General features: G+C 46.5%; 1 protein-coding gene across 1 annotated transcript in view; it reads right to left on the bottom strand.

Annotated features, from left to right (window-relative positions):
* LOC124265848 (small subunit processome component 20 homolog) overlaps positions 1-17,758 on the bottom strand; it is a 132,286-nt gene that overhangs the window by 42,205 nt on the left and 72,323 nt on the right. The window contains 16 exon segments of the mRNA XM_046700690.1: positions 211-344; positions 1,456-1,490; positions 1,492-1,728; positions 3,704-3,841; positions 4,680-4,835; positions 5,782-5,937; positions 6,358-6,411; positions 6,993-7,062; positions 7,508-7,581; positions 8,003-8,093; positions 9,057-9,198; positions 9,916-10,139; positions 10,729-10,808; positions 11,533-11,610; positions 16,210-16,546; positions 16,752-16,856. Coding sequence (XP_046556646.1) covers positions 211-344; positions 1,456-1,490; positions 1,492-1,728; positions 3,704-3,841; positions 4,680-4,835; positions 5,782-5,937; positions 6,358-6,411; positions 6,993-7,062; positions 7,508-7,581; positions 8,003-8,093; positions 9,057-9,198; positions 9,916-10,139; positions 10,729-10,808; positions 11,533-11,610; positions 16,210-16,546; positions 16,752-16,856 — 2,111 coding nt within the window.

Genomic DNA, 17,758 nt, shown 5'->3' with positions numbered 1-17,758 from the left:
ACCCACCCACCTGTATCCTGATCCCTAGGGTCCCCACCCACCCACCTGTATCCTGATCCCTAGGGTCCCCACCCACCCACCCACCTGTATCCTGATCCCTAGGGTCCCCCCCACCCACCTGTATCCTGATCCCCACCCACCTGTATCCTGATCCCTAGGGTCCCCACCCACCCACCTGTATCCTGATCCCTAGGGTCCCCACCCACCCACCTGTATCCTGCTCAGTGTCGTCCTTGTCGTCTGTGCTCACTCCTGCTGTTTCCACTAGTTTGGGGGCCGTGCTGGTGAACAGCTCACTCTTGCTGATGTCGAAGTGGAACGAGTTCAACACTGCAACCACAACCCTGAAAGGAAGAAAATCAATCAGAGCCATGCCATTTGAGCATTGATCATATACTTTAACCTACAGGTTAGCTCACTGCCCCAAAAGTGAGTGAGTATGTGAGTTTAGTTTTATGCCGAACTCAGCAATATTCCAGTGGTCTGTAAATAATCGACTCTGGGCCAGAGAATCCAGTGATCAACAGCAAGAGCATCGATCTACGTAACTGTCATATGATGACATGTGTCTACCAAGTCAGTGAGCCTGACCACCAGACCCCGTCAGTCGCTTTTTACGATAGCATGGGTTAATGAGGATCAATTCTAGCCCAGATCTTCACGGGTCCTCACCCCTAAGGGACACAGAGTATCATAAAGCCAAGAGAGTCTGAAGTGAAATAATGTCAAATGCATTTTGGTCAAATTGTACATAGAATTTAATAGCACCAACAGAGTCACGATTATTTTGCATATGTGAACATAAGTAAGTAAACAATTGAGACTTAAGGGATTTTCAGTATGCTACAACACTCAGTCTGAATATGTATTTAACAAATATTTGAACATTTAGTATATCTATACAAACACTCATACCTGGGGACAGAATACATTTTACATTTAATTAGCGACATTTACATTGAGATTGAGCTGATTGTCAGCAAACTAAAATGTAATAAAAAAGTAGTATAATTACATTTTTTCAAATTTAAAACAAATGATTAATTGAAGTAGATATATCATTTTTTTCAGTCAATAAGACTGTCACAGCCTAATCTGATCAATGTTAACATCCATGTGCAAATAAGGAAACAATTGTGAGTGAATGAGTTTAGTTTTACGCGGCAATCAGCAATATTCCAGCTGTATGGTGGGGGTCTGTAAATAATTGAGTCTGAACCAGACAATTCAGTGATAAACAACACGAGCATTGATCTACGCAATTGGGAACCAATGACGTGTGTCAACCATGTGTCAGTGAGCTTGACCACCCGATCCCGTTAGTCGCCTCTTACGACAAGCATGGGTTGCTGAAGATCATTCCAACCCGGATATTCCTGTGTCTGCACATTAGGAAACAACACACTATGTGAATATTCAGGTGCAAATTAGGAAACATACTGATTAACTGATTACCTGACAAGTAGTTTCTGATTCTCAACTTTCTTCGGGCAGGAGAGACAGATAGAAGCGGAGTTGCTGTAGGTACTGTGGCCATGGCAACAGTTTACACAAGACAGCTATAAGGTCAATGGCTGCTTCTTTCAGACCTTGGATCTTGAGGTAGGCAGGGTCAAGGATGACCAAGGAGGACAGAGGCAGGAAGTAGGAGGTCAGGTGTTCACGTCGGAGAGTGGTTGTCTCCAGGTAGGTTGTCAGTTTCCGCATAGCCTTCACTCGCCTGTGGACCTGAAATGTTGAGTCAGTTAATGAGCACTGTGACTTGCAGTAGCTTATATCTCATTCACTAGGTCCAAAAGAGGAGTGTTGGAGTGGTGGAAGAGGGAGATGGTGAGGTGAGGTGAGGTGGGGTGAGGTGGGGTGAGGTGAGGTGAAATTGGGTTTTACATCTTGCTTGAGAATATTTCTCTTATGTGACGACGTGCATGCGTGTGTATGTGTATGTGCGGCCGGTTGTACTAGCCCAGACTTAAGCTGGTTTTTATAGTGCTAGCCCACTCAGATACCATGCCGCAGTGAAGTATGAATACCCCACTCAGACACATTATACTGATTCCGTGCCGACCAGTCCTTGTTGTACCCGTCAATGCCGAACGCCAGGCAGGGACCAACAAGTACCATAATTTAACGTCTTTTGGTATGACGCGGTCGGGGATCGAACCCGCGACCTTCCGCTCTCCGGGCGGACGCTCTAACCACTACACCACAGTGGATGAAAAGGATGTGAGTGAATGAGTGAGGATAGAATTTTGGGAGTGAATGTATGACACAGGGGAGTGAGTGAGTAAGTTTAGTTTTATGCTGCACTCAGCAATATTCCAGCTATATGTCGGCGGTCTATAAATAATCGAGTCTGGACCAGACAATCCAGTGATCAACAGCATGAGCATCGATCTGCGCAATTGGGAACCGATGACATGTGTCAACCAAATCAGTGAGCCTGACCACCCAATCCCGTTAGTCGCCTCTTACGACAAGCATAGTCGCCTTTTGTGGCAAGCATGGGTTGCTGAAGACCTATTCTACCCCGGATCTTCACGGGTGGATGACATAGGTGGTAAATGGATGGATGGACAAGTGGACGGACAAACAAATGAACAAACGGATGGATGGGCGGACGGACGGACAAACAAATGAACAAATGTTGATAACCTGCATCCATAGACAGTACAAGTCACTATGGCCCTTTATATGTCAGGTTTGCAATACAGTCTCTGCTTACAAGCAAACAGTGATTGCCCGGTTCCAGCAAGAGGTAACCATCAGTATTCATACCCTTGTCTATTTATCATCTGACACCAAGCTCCACACATTATTTCGGTAGCCTGGGATTATGGTTACTTAAAACATTGCCATAAGATCCTTATGTGTCATCTTAATGTGTGAGGAAGCCAAAAGTAATCCACATCTCAGTCATTTACTTCTTTGGTAAAACACAGAAGCACAGGCTTAAAACTGAGGCAATCCAACACTTGCAAGTACATATGGCGTCTTAGATGACATGAATGCCTTTCAAAATGACATGAACACCTGAAGCCCAGTGATCGAAATAAGTGTCCAAACTTTGCTAGCCACTCGGGCAAGCTATGCCTAAAAGTTACTCGCCCACAAAATAATTCACCAGCCCAAAATTTGAGTGAAGAAACTAAGCAAAGGATGACAAAAATAGAGGAGAATAAGATATTGTCGGCATGACATGGGTTTCATCATTAAGGTGCTAATATGAAGAACATTTTCATCAGGCCATATTCTTGCAGGATTTAAAAGTGTATTATAACTTCACAAGTCGGGGAGAGTGATATATTTACAAAATGATCCCATGAAATTCACTAACTTGTTGGGCCAGTGACTCAGGAGATTTACTCGCCCGACTGGATTTTTACTAGCCACGGGCTAGTGGTTATTTCACACACTGCTGTATTTATTTCACACACTTCTTCAACTTCAAGAAGAAGATGCTCAAAAAGATGACAGTATTCCCAGAATATCTGACTTCCCTGAGTTACACATGACTCACTTCATCAGCTACAGGGTCAGGGACATAGTACAAGACTGACTGACTGAGTTTGGTTTGATTCGAACCCAGGTCTTCGGCGTGACGAGCCAACGCTTTAACCATTAGGCTACCCAACCGCCCCATAGTACAAGAAGTAGAACATTGTGTATTGACGTTGACCGTTGCCAGTCAAATGAACATTCTCACCTGGATATGTTTGATGTTCTCGTAGAAGTCATAATCAATCTCTTTATCACTGAGCCCAATGAGACCCTCAAAGGTGGGGTGGTCAGGAAACGCTCGCACCAACACCCCCAGCAGGGTGAGGAACTCATGCCTCACAGTCTGGAACCAAGATCAAATGTATGAAAAATAGCCACATGCTTCTTCATGCATCAACAATTATCCAAAACATTGGATGATTACACAATGTCATTTAGAAAGTGTAAAGTAACCTGTGTTATATTTGGGATACACTTTCTCAGTTAAGTACAGATTTTAATACTTCTTGTTGGGTTCAGTCCCATGCGGAATCCAAACCCACACTCTCAGAGTCTGGCACCTAATCACCAGCACACAAAGTCAGAACCAACTCCAGCAGCCATCTCACCAATCTATCTCACCAACTCAGCCATCTCACCATGACTTCCACTGAGAAAGTGTAATCCCAAATATAACATGAGAAAGTGTAATCCCAAATATAACATATGTTATGTAAAAATATTTTCAGCTTCATTTGAACCCAAATTGGTCTCTTCTACTAGTACTGTTTAAGACTAATTTACTTGTTATGTATTGTGGGGTTTCTTTAACAAGTGACCATCTTTGTCAACTTGCTATCGGAGTGGGGGCAGAGGTCAGGTGGGTCAGAAGCCATAAAGATTTGATTCAACTTAGCCTACAGCACATTTCCACACATGGTCGTAGAAGAAGAGAGGTGCATACCCTGAGATAGGAGAAGTTTAAAAATAATATCTTCTTAAATAAAATTTAGTGCGCAGCAGACACATGATGTTAGGGTTTTGCACCTGGATACATGACATAATGCATGACCCTTGTTACAAAGGTGTTTTTTTTTTAACAAGTGACCACCTTTGTCAACTTGTACATCGCTACATCCATATGTTCATCTCACATGAATACTGTCTGCAAGTTTAACTGAGAGTGTAACTCGCAGCCTCACCTCTGACTTGTCGTAGAGTCCTGACTTGACCATGGGCAGCACTCCCTGAGTGACCACTTCACGGAACACATCTTGGTTGAAGTCAGTCTTTGTCAGTTGTGTAACTATGGTTACCAGACAAAATGTTGAGTTGTCCCTTAAAGACATGTCCTCTACCTAGACAAGCAAAAGAAGATCAATGTTAGTGAGTGAGTGAGTTCGGGTTTTATGCCGCTTTTAGCAATATTCCAGCAATATCATGGCCCATGTGGAGAATCGAATCCAGGCCTGTGGCATGACGAGTGAACGCTTTAACCACTAGGCTACCCCACCACCCCAAGATCAATTTTAACACATGTTGTTTACATATGACCCATACAACATGATGGATACATGCTGATGTTGTGTGCATACATTGATTCTCATGATGTCAAACTAATAACAAGTTATTTGTTTGTTTATTTGTTGTTTAACGCCATACTCACCAACATTCCAGCTATATGACAACTGTCCGTAGATAATCGAGTCTGGAGCAGACAATCCAGTGATTGACATCATGAGCATGACCACCCGATCCCGCTAGTCGCCTCTTACAACAAGCATGGGTTGCTAAAGGCCAGTTCTAATCCAGATCTTCACTGGCTAATAACAAGCTACATAAAGGTGCTTTATCAGCGCTTACAGTTTGGTACTATTTCTTGCAACTTACATATGTTCCATACAACCAAACTGATGTGGAGCTGGTTAATCCTGATCACAGATTCACTCAGCATGCTAAACCAGGTGGCACTCCAATCACATATACACCATGCACTGAGTAAACAAGGCTCTCAGTCACCATGACAACATAGACTAGAATTGGTCTTCAACATCCAATGCCTGTCGTAAGTGACACAAGAAGGGTAAGGTAGTAACTCTTCCTGACTGAGTTCATGCATGACATCGTATCCCAATTGCACAGATGGATGCTCATGATGTTAACCACTGGATTGTCTGGTTCAAACTTGATGGTATACAAACATGTAAACAAAAAAAACAAGCAAAGCCCATATGTTGGTTAGCCCGGTGTTAAGTGATATTAACTATGCACTCTTTAATTATCTATGACCACTGAAAGCATCACCTTGAGGATGAAGTGGCAACAGTTGTGCATGATGGGAATGAGAGCATCCACATTGATAATGGTCATCCCACGGACTGTATCATTGAACTTGTTGAAGGCCTCTAGACGGACGTCATAGTTCGGTTCATCTGCCCGACGAGGGTTCCAGGCATTCAGCTGCAAAGAGAACAAGCAGTCAACTTCAGGAAATAAAGTTTATCATGAATGACAGTGTGTGCTACAGTGTGGAATTCCTTGTTAAACGGGATTTGAACCTTGCATATCTTCTTGATGAATAAAAATACTCTGTATTAAGTATCACATCTCAAAGTATAAAAATGTGTCAACATCCTGGCAATTGTTGTTCATAATCTGGACAGAAATGGGATTAGCAGCCATGACATGTAGTGAATTTCTGCAACTTACATCACTGGTCTAACAACGCAGCTTAAGGACAGATACTCAGCCCTCCGATGAGAACAACTTTCATGGATCATATAGGATCTAGTTAAAAAAGATTAGAATTGCTGACAAATCTTGCCTATCCAAGATGCCATTACCAACCTATTCCAGACAAGTTACTGTAAGAATGCTCACCTTCTCAACAACCAGCGATATGTCTCTGTACTCGGGGCACTTCTCCCCGATTGTCTGGAACAACCAAAAATGTGTGATAACTTCAAAACTATGATTAGAAAAGGAAATGAAACACAGGTATCAGTTATACAAATTTTAGCAGTTTTGCTGAGTTGCCATCAAGAATCCTCAAGAATGAAGGCAAGTATAAACCCAAAAACTGCTGCAAGTGGACAGGAAATTGGTAAATAGTGAGTGAGTTTGGTTTTACACCACTTTTAGCAATCTTCCAGCAATATCACAGCGGAAAGACACAAGAAATGGGCTTCACACATTGTACCCATGTGGGGAATAGAACATGTGTCTTCGGCATTAAGAGCGAACACTTTAACCACTAGACTACCCCAAGGCCCCGATGTCTTCAAGAAATGCTCCTAGTTTGGTGTAATGACTCAGACCACTCACCCTGGCAGCTTGAAATTGTCAATACATGTTGACCTCTCCACATCACACCAATACAGAACAAAAAGTGGAATGATCATCACTGTAAGATTTCTACCTGCATTAAAAGTAAAAGTATAGGGATGTCTACATGTAGTACATGTTAACATAATCTGGAGATCTACTCATGTGCCACGCTCATCAATCTGAGTTACCTTGAGTATAGTACACAGCTGGTTCCTGGACTGTCGGTTACACAGGACGGAGAACAGCTTGGACACTGGTCTGTAACACAGAACACATAATCTTGGACATCACAATACAACATTCAAAGCTATGACTACCTGACACACCTATGTTCAAGTAAAATCATATGACACATCTCATTTTGATTCCTTGTAAAACAAGGTAATTAATAATTCAAAGAGAAATAATATATATTGATGCACTCACGTTCTTTCTTAAACACCTGTGTTAAGGTTTTTCTGTTTCATGACACCGGTTTGATCCAGTTGTGGTATAACAATTACAACACGCACTGTGTCGCAATACAACGATCATGATACAATACTTCAATGTACAACTACTGTATCGCAATGCCTACAATTTATTACAAATTATATTCATGTGAAAACGTGAATAATGACAGAAACTGTTCAAGAGCCAGATTCTCTAGTATTTTCTGATAGTCTATAAAAAGCAGTATCTGCATATGTACAATAACCATTACCTGTAGAATTCCCGGGGAGACTGAAGTACCTTGGTCAGATTGACAATACTGTTCAGTACATTCTCTTCCACATCCTGACAAAAGAATATCAATTTTTAATTTCCATATTGATTTGTACTGTTACATATGAGTCCAGTTTTACATGCAAGTATTCTCACACATATAGTAAGTTTCATACACAGTTCCAGTTTCACACATCAGTCACACAAGTAAAGTTTCTCACACACAAGTTTTGCACACAAGTCAAGCTTCTCACCTAAGTCTAATTTCACACACGTCATGTTTCTCAAACATGTTAGTTGCTCACATACATCTAGTTTCTTACAAAAATCTAAACTACACAGAAGTCGAGTTTCACACACAAGCCGAGTTTCACACACAAGTCAAGTTTCACACATAAGCCGAGTTTCACACACAAGCCGAGTTTCACACAGAAGTCGAGTTTCACACAGAAGTCGAGTTTCACACAAACATCCAGAGAGTGAGCATATTCACCATAGTCCGTTTGACCTTCTGATCCAGGAAGGGGAGGAGCATCGAGCACAGCAGCGTACACTGGTCATCAGACGTCACATGACAGCTGACTCTGAGGAACACAAGACATCACACAACATGAATCAACTCATGTCACATGTCAATATTTGGTCAGACATTCCATATTTTACACCTATAAGAAATTTTGAATATTTCCTTCCAGAAAAAATGGCCCCCAAATACATAAAAGTAACTGTCTATGCACAATGAGTCTGCAAACAGCTGCATAAGATTACACAAAAACATAAGTAGCAATTACTACAAGAAGACAAAGTCAACAATATCCCCCGCAACGGCAAAATACTCTATATGAACATGTCTGCTAGTTATGATTATGTCAAATGTTTTGGAGTGTATATAGCAAAGTGGAAGGAGAGTATTGAAAGGTTTTAAGATCTGCTCCAGAAAGGAGCACTACCAACAAATTCAGTTGAAGCCTAACTTGTTTCCATGGAAATGCAACAAGATGACATCCTCATAGTCACAGCCTAAGTCACATTTCCACAGAAACCACAAAATATAAAATTCGTTTCTGGGTCTAACCATCAAATGGCACATCTATGGATCATGCTTGACATATGTACCAAGTTTGATGACACTAGCATGTATAGTTTGGAAGATCTGCTCCGGACAATATGACATCCTCAAAGTCACAGCCTAAGACATGTTTCCATGGAAACAGCAAAAAATAAAATTCATATCTGGATCTAACCCCCAAAAGGCACATCTAAGGATCATGGTTGACATGTGTACCAAGTTTGGTTAAGCTATCACGAATAGTTTAGGAGATATGCTTCACACAAAGTGTGATGCAAGGACGGACGCACAGACGGACGGATGGAACTCGTTTCTATATCCCCCGCAACTTCATTGTTGTGGGGGTTAAAAAAGAAAAAGGTGATATTTGAAGAGGACACAATGAATGCAAAACGCAACTTCCCCAGGTTAAGGCAAAAATGTCAAGTATAAAGAAAAGAGTGAGATTTCCACCATGACACTATGCCACTCAACCTACTTGGCTAGCATCTTGAGTTCTGTAACAAAGCCTTGCTTCCTGTTGGAGAGAGAGGAACCTATGGACTGTATGGACTTCTTGAGGAACACAAGCACATCTGGGATGTAGGGACGGAGCAGACCAACCCCACACTCGCTGTCATCTACATCAACAACAGATTCAGTCAACACAACACAATCACAAGGGTAACATTGCTTGAATATATTTTTTAAAGTTGTATAACAAAAATTCAAGGCCTTTAAACTCTATAATGCAAGGCCTATTCCTGGCCTTTTCTTAGGCCTGTGCATGCCCTATTACTGAGACCCATTAAGATCCAGGTTAGAATTGGCCTTCAGCAACCCATGTTTGTCGTAAGAGGCAACTTGGATCAGGTGGTCAGGCTAGCGGACTGGGTTGACACGTTTCATCGTATCCCAATTGCTTAGATCGATGCTCATGCTGTTCATCACTGCATTGTCTGTTTCAGACTCGATTATGTACAGATCGCCATATAGCTGGAATATTGCTCAGTGCTGCATTAAGGAACAAACCAAACCCCCCAAAAACCCTATTACTGAGAGGCGACTATTAACATGGTCCCATATTGCAATCTTATGAAATGGACACTTCATTCTTGTTTTGATCCAAACCATGTCACAAAATATTGCAAGAACTGCCCGTTGGTGCCATATTCTTCAAAACCAGAAATTATCTGAATAATTGCTACAGCCGATAACACTTTTAAACTTCTGAAAACAATAACATGGGGGATTTTAGAACTTGTTACCTTTGAAATTTGAAATGGATAAATGTTGCAAATACTGCTATGTTCCGTAACACTGAAACATTTCAAAATGATAACAGGATTTCATGTTACCTTGTTTGCATGCCAGATAGTTTTCCCTGTCAACCTCAGAAAGGTTTTTCAGCATTATCTCCCCTTCTTCACTCTCCTCCAAAGAGAGAAGATTGTCCACCATCTCCAGAATGAGGCTGGACACTTTGGAATTGCAACCCTTAGCATTAAGAAGTGAAAACACAGCTGACAGGGGAGTTAACTCTGGTGCTTCTTTGGTTGGCATTGTCAGGAGATAGAAATATCTGAAGAATACAGGAACATTGGACATTATATGAGACATCTTGTTTTCGATACATTTATCATAACAGTCAGATTTTAACTCACCCACTCACTCACTCAGGCAACTAGCAGGCGTTTTTAAGGCGTTTAGCACATATAGCAGCAATATATAAACGTGTGATGTACTTCCTGTCACCTTTATGTCACAAAAAGCTGACATCAATCTGTCAGTAGGGTTATATTGTCTTTCATCTAACAGACACCCAACAAAGAAGCCACTGATCTTTGCTGCGACGGCCATGGTGTTGTTTACATGGCACACCACAAAACAGCTTTAAATATTGTTTTAAAGTTTCTTGCTCTTCCAAAAATGGAATATCAATGATAAATATAAGCTAAAAACAAGATTCTGCATGTTAAGTTACTTTTGTTATAATTTAACAACAATCTATTTTGTGCACACGCTGTTGATAACTGTAGTGGCTGAGAATACAACTTGGCCAGCTGAATACAATTTCTTGACAAGGGGGCATATAGGTATCGAAATGTATACAATAAATCAACTATATCCTGGTGTATGTGTGGAATGACATATATGAGGCGGGCTATTACCTGATGTGTCTGGTCCACACACTGAAAAGCTTGAGCAAAGGTGTGGCAGAGTAGACGCCCTCAATGGCCAGTCTGTCCAGCTGAAAGGTCAACAGGTGATCAATAAGACAATAGAAAAATTGCAAAAGTTGGTGATTAGAACCATATGTAACATTTGCCCAAACAGCAAAGAAATAGAATGACATCACTCTTAGATGCAATGGTTTGGTTGTTGTTTAACGCCGCACTCAGCAATATTCCAGCTATATGGTGGCGGACTGTAAATAATCGAGTCTGGACCAGACAATCCAGTGATCAACAGCATGAATATCGATCTACGCAATTGGGATACAATGACACGTGTTAACCAAGTCAGTTAGCCTGACCACCCGATCCCGTTAGTCGCCTCTTACGACAAGCATGGGTTACTGAAGATCAATTCTAAACCGGATCTTCACAGGTGTTAGATGCAATGATATCATAGAGTATACCTCAACAACATCCCAATGAGATTTATCACAGTGGCCCAACTGGTGGCTGATAGCATGAGCATTATTCCACACCATCATGGCATCAGTCAGACTTACATCCAACCGCCTCCAGCTGGTCTCCCAAAGAAGATATATTCACTGTTCCAAGAGGGAATGACGTCTGATCTCCATGTTAGTGAGATACTGAGATTTCACAAAACAAAACTGTCCTTGACACTTGCGAAGTTTGGGTGAATCAACATTTTACAAATAACTGAACCTTCCCAACAATGATGAATGAACTTGAACATACAACTCAATGTGTATATGATGAGGGTCCACGCACGACACCTACCTGTGGGGAGACAACTGTGTCAAACACTGCCTCCACCTCCCGTGCACTGAAGGCATACTTCTCAAACTCCTCATGGAACTGAAACCAAAAACGCAGCCCTGACTTGACTTCCTAAAGTTGATAATAACACCAATTTCTATCTCAAAACTGAATCCAATGTGGCATTTCAAATGGAGCAAAATAACTGTAGTATAATGTTTTGTTCAATCTATACTCTGAGTGCCACAACATTCACACAAGGTGCTGATGAATGGAATATTTCATTCATGTCCATGTTGGACCAACTTTTCAGCATCAAACCTGCAGCAGGAGCTGAATTCAATTCTTTGAAACAGATTGTCTAGTTAACCAAACCTGCAGAGGTCCTTGGAGAATTTCCTTGGGGTATTTATGCATTTTCCGGCTGAAAAATGTCCTGTGACAGTTGTATCAATGTTTTTGAATAAAAGATTGAACAATAAATAAACTCTTTTATTTATTATCGGGACCCTACCTCACGGAGTTACCTCCCTTAAGCATGCGCACCAACTGGGTAGGCTCCTAGACCCGTATCATCATTCCTTCTGCTGAATATATCAGTGAACAGAATTGCGGGGGGCGGAGGCCCTACCCCAAGGGCGACTCTCTTCAAAGAATTGAAAACCTCTGCAGGTTTGGTTAATTCTTTCAGAGAGATCGTCCTTGGGGTACATATTATGCATAAACACAGACTCCCAAAGACCGGAGGCCAGGGAGGAGGAATTCTGTCAAGCACACACAAATATAGCGATCATTATCATGGAAAAAAATTGAACAGGCGCCATAACACTCACCTGTCACTTGTCCCAGTTTAAGCTTCGCGAGAGGCATTATGGGAGGAACTGACAGGGAGGAATTGTGCTCAAAGAGCGACCTCACTAGCATAATGAGACATTGCACGTAGTGCGAATGTCAATGAATCCCCACCCACTAAGTGGCTTTTACATAAGAGCACCGTGGGGGAATGCAAAATACCACTCACTAACGATATAGTAACTCCGTAGAAATCGAAAGGGGTACAGGTTCTCTGAGTGAGCACACAGTAGCAGACATGTCAATAATGGAATTATTGTACAGTAAGCGTCAAAACAAACCAATAAACCAAGACTCACTTTCGGTCAGGGTGGCAGGACACTGTCCACTGGAGAGAACAGTACGACCAAAGCTTCGCGCGATTACGGGAATGCGTGTCGAGCTGATAATGGTGTATAAGCGTGCTTGGCGGCTCCAAATATAGCGGAGCAGATCTCTTCAATGGGGAGTGCCGATGCAAAAGCTTTTGAGGCGGCTACTGCCCTGACCGAGTGAGCCTTCAACCCCTCAGGGGAGGCTTGCCCTTAGCCTGATAAGCGCACACAAATACGAGACTAGCCAGCGAGACAAAGTCTGCTTGCTGGCTGGCAGACCAGCCTTCCGCCACCGTAACAACAGAACAGCTGGGTACCCGTGCGGATTCCCTGCGTTCGTTTGATATAGACTTTGGCGTCTTCACGGACATCCAGCGGGTGAGTGCTTTCGTAGGAGTGGTCCCCGATGTGGAAGGCTGGGTAAGAGTAGGAAGTTCGATAGGAGCTGTCACATGGAAGCGTGATGATCGACCTTCGGTCGGTAAGTATCTGGGAGGCGAATACTGACACGATCCGTGTGAAACACAGTCAGCGCCCGGCGGTCGGACGACATAGCATGTAAATGCGCCGACCCTACGACCAGATGTTACCGCCACCAGAAAAACAGCTTTCAGGTCAACAACTGAATGGAAATAGCCGATAGGTGTGAAAAGTGGGACGGACAGCCAATCGAAAACACGATCGACAAATCCCAAGGTGGACTGGTTAAGCCTGAGAGCAGGTCGAATCCGTTCAGCGCCAGCGGCGCTATGCGAGAGGGTGCTGCCCCAGAAGAGCACCATCGACAGGGGTGTGAAAAGTGGAAATAGCGGTGGAGTAGCCGCGAATGGTCGGCCGCCAGGCCTTCTTCCAAGCGAGCTTGCAAAAACTCCAATACTCGGACTAAATCCGCAGAAAAGGGATCTGCAATCCCCTATCTGAACACCAGCGGCGCGATAGCGGGACCACCTATCCTCATACTGAGCGTTTGTCGAATCCCGCCTGAAAGCCAGAATTGTGTCTGCAACTGCTGCAGGAATTCAGCGTGCCTCGAGGTTAGACCTGACAGAGGCCAAGCCACCCACTGAATCCGTGGATTTGGGTGGGCTCCGTTCTGAGTGAGAATGTCCGGTCGCCAAAGGTAATAGAACAGGAGGCTGAGCCAGAAACCTGAGAATTACGGAAACCAGCTCTGTAATGACCAAAGCGGTGCCAGTAGCACAAGTAGCCGAGCTGGCTGGGTGGACAGCTGTGAAAGGACACGGGGAATGAGTGGTAACGGCGAGCATGGAGCACTTTGCCCGTCCAATCCAGCAGGAAGAAGCGTCGGCCAGCCAGCGCCCTGGGTCCGGTATCCGAGAGCAGAACACGGGTGTCTGATGCGTCCGCCCGGGGCGCAAACAGATCCACCTCGAGCGACCCGTACAACTGGGAGATTACTGTGAATATCTGCCTGTCGAGCATCCACTCGTGCGGGGCCAGGATCCGGCGAGAGCGCATCTGCTCGCACGCTCTCAGCCCGGGGAGATAAACAGGGAGTACCTGACAATGCGTACTGGAAGTAAGCACCAGAGGAGAAAGTCCCACGCTTCCCGGAGGCGCTGGGGACACCACCGTGCCTCCCTGCTTCAGGATGTCGCGACATGGCCGTCTGGTTGTCTAACTGAAGGCGGACTACCTGGCCACGGACATGCTCTCTGAAGCTTTCGAATACCAACCGCACAGCTCTCAGTTCCAACACGTGATGTGAAGGTGGGCCGCTTCGGACCAGAGTCCGAAGCCGACAGACTGCCCAGAACACCCCAGCCCGTGAGGGGCGCGTCGGTCTGAACTGTGAGAGGCTGGCGTCGAGGATTTCCAAGGGACCCCCTGGTGAGATTCCGACATTTGTCCACCACTGAAGGTGAGGTGTCAACCACTTTCGGGGACTGTGAGACTGCGCTCCAGATCCTCCGTGTGAGTCCACAGCCGAGCCAAAGCTTGCTGTATGGGGCGCATCCTCAACAGCGCCCGCCACACTACAGAGATCGCATTAAGCCATATGGCCCAGTAGGCGGAGCCAAGTCCGTGCTGGTGCCTGGGGCTGGGAGAGGAATGAAGATACCATCTCCCGAACTCTGGTGACCCGGTCGGGCGACAAGGAAGCGAGATCCTTGTTCGTTTGGAATCGCTCCAAGAAAAACCAAGTCCTGGGTGGGTACCAGGTCGGTTTCTTGAGGTTGATGATCCACCCCAGTCGAGTTAGAATGTCTATCACTGTGTGAGTAGCATCTTGACTTCGCTGGCTGTGTTAGTGCTCCGAGCAACCAGTCGTCTAGGTAAGGGTAACAAGCGCCTTCCTTGCAGGCGAGCTAGGGTAGCTGGGACTAACATGAGCTTGGTGAACACCCTTGGGGCAGTCGATATGCGAAGGAGCACCCTGAATTGGTAATACATCCGTCGTAAAGAGAACCGAAGGTACTGCTTGAGCGATGGATGTATGGGTACATGCAGAATCACATCCATCTTTAGGTCGATTGGCGTGAGCCAATGCGCCGGGCTGAACAGATGAGATCACCGGCGCGGTGTCTCCATCTTGAAGGATGGTACCGAGCATGCGATTCAACCCCTTGAGGTTGAGAATCGGACGGAACCCGCCGTCTTTCTTCGGAACGAGAAAGTCGTGGAATAAAATCCGCCTGTTCCTCTCCGGTGGAATGCGCTCGATTAGCGGACTTGTCCAGCAGAGCCTGAACTTCGTCGCGCAATATGTCGCCCTGGCTTGACATGGCCGGCACCGGAGTCACGGCGTATGCCCGGTGAAGTCGGGCGGACCTCGCTTCCACAGTGGGAGATGGCCTATGCTGACCGTGGCCAGCACCAAAGCGTTGTTGGTAGCCTTCTCCCATTCCGGCAGGAATAGAGAGAGCGGCCTCCCACTGGGATATGGGGTAGGGCTGGCGTGTGTAGACCCGAGTAGCGGAGCTGACTGGAAGCGTGACACACGGCTTGAGCGGCAGCCTGATGGGTTAACGGGAGGTCGGGGCAGACCTCCGGCGCCAGCGAGCTGGGAGCTAGTCGAGGACTGCTCCTTGCCCCTACCCTTGGCGGACCTGTTCCTCCGCCTACCTACCAAGCGGCGAAGCCAGCCGGCGAGACTTCGGGTGTAGGCTGCACCCGGCGGAGGAAGGTGGCACGGGAGGCGGGACTTAGACCAGCGGGTGCTCCAACAAGGCCTTAGAGTCCTTGAAGGAGGTAGCTGCAGCGGCAGCCTCCCGTATGACCTGCTGGGCCCCTGGAAGAGGTCGCTCCCAGGCGGAAAGGGAGGGCCAGCAAGGTCTGCTGTGTTGCTGCCGAGTACCTACCTAGGCGTCGACAGCCACAGCCTCGCATCCCCATGACTGCGCACATCACCGTCGGCAGCAGACCGCCAATGAGTCGCGCCAGGTGAGCCTGCACTTCCAGCTGGCGGAGCAGCCGACGACATGCGGCGACACGTCGCCAGCATGCCCCTCCGCCTCCAGGCCGACCTCTGAACCGGGAGAGTAGGCCTCATGGACCACCACCACCGCACCTGCTGCATCGCGTTCCGGTGGACCTCCTCGTGGAGTCCGGTGCAGCGTGCCGCGCGAGGCGCCGAGGCAAAGGTGGAGTCAGGCGCCTTGCCGAGCAGCGGGCTGCTCGGGAGGAAGCCGAGCCTCCCCAGGGCGGCGAAGTGAACACACATTAGGTCTACAATTGGCACAACGAACAGGGAATCCTCCCCAAGCTGGTAAGCGCCCGCCGCGAGATCCGGTAAGTCAAGCCGTGCACTCGGGCACCAGACAGAGGGGATCGACCCGTCCGAGACCAACGAAGGCAGAATCGCGGTGCCTCGTCTGCGAGGGTTGCCTAGGGGCAAGCGCCTGCGCCTGGCAAGCGGAACTCAGTCGAGTCCACGCCCAACCAGCAGGCACCGCTGCCTGGGGTAGGCCCTCGGCAATTCTCTGCGGACCTCCCGCCAAGGCGAAGCAAAGCGGAAGCCTCCGTCCTGCTCCTCAACCTCCCCAAGCTCCATTGCCTCGGCGCCCGAGCCCAGGTCAGAGGCTGGGTCTCCTCCGTAAAGAGGACCCTAACCCGACCGGTGGACTGCCTGGCGCTAGGAACCACAGGAAGGGAAGAACAGACAGGCGGCTCCACGTCAGCCCAGCCAGGCGGCGTCGTGGACCCCGGTCCCAGGCGCTGGAGGCAGGCCAGGCAGAACTGGTGCCTCCGCAATCTCAAGAGGCGGGTGTGCGCAGGACCGAATACCAGGAATACTCAACGGTCCCTGCGCTAACTCCGAGAGGGGACTGGGAGCACCTCCCTCTCCCGGAGCAGCGAGGCGTCCGGATCCGAAGCCAGAGGCAGCGGATCTACAGGCGCCCTCAAGGCTGAGGGGATCGAGCGAGCCCGGAGATCCCACCCGGACTCTCCGCCCCGTCCGAGTGGGTGAGGAACTCCTGCGGGAGACCTCCAACCGACTCCCGAGCGAAGGACTTCACGAGAGTCCATATGCTGCTGAAACATAGAGTCCATTACCGACATGTCAAAACCACTTTCGGTGGTAGGAGAGGGGAAGGGCCTCGGGATTTTTTTCCCTTTTTGGCCGTGACGTTTTGTTTTAGGCGGGGACCTCCTCGTCAGGTCCCCTCCCACTACCTCCGCATCTCACGATAAAACAACGTATCGGCCGCCCGCCTCTTCTGGGCCGGGGAAAAGGCCAGACAAATAGGGCAGGACTCAGCGTGCGTGGCCCGTCTTCTCAAGACAGGCAGCGCGCGATAGCTCATGCCTGTCGGCCCGTGGAATTTCTCTCTGTCCACAGACCGAACAGGATGAAAAGGCCTGAAAGCAAACACGCAAGCATGTAGCTAACAGCGCCAGCAGCATATAAACCGCGTAGAAAACATTGAAAATATGTGAAGGTTACCACGGAAAGTAATAGTTGGTTTTAAAATGAAATTTTTAGAGTAAAATTAATATTTTATACTTATCCTGACTCATGCTTATTGCTTGTCTTCTTCTTCTTGCGAACCTAGTGGAACACTTGTATCTCCCAATTGAAGTTCCCTTCAATAAAAAATCACTCATTAGTACCCACC

The sequence above is a fragment of the Haliotis rubra genome, unplaced genomic scaffold, assembly GCF_003918875.1.
Source record: "Haliotis rubra isolate DU_JTF1 unplaced genomic scaffold, ASM391887v1 Scf999, whole genome shotgun sequence".
Classification (NCBI taxonomy): domain Eukaryota; kingdom Metazoa; phylum Mollusca; class Gastropoda; order Lepetellida; family Haliotidae; genus Haliotis; species Haliotis rubra.
The sequence above is the reverse complement of the archived record's forward strand: the minus strand, read 5'-3'. Positions and strand labels throughout refer to the sequence as shown.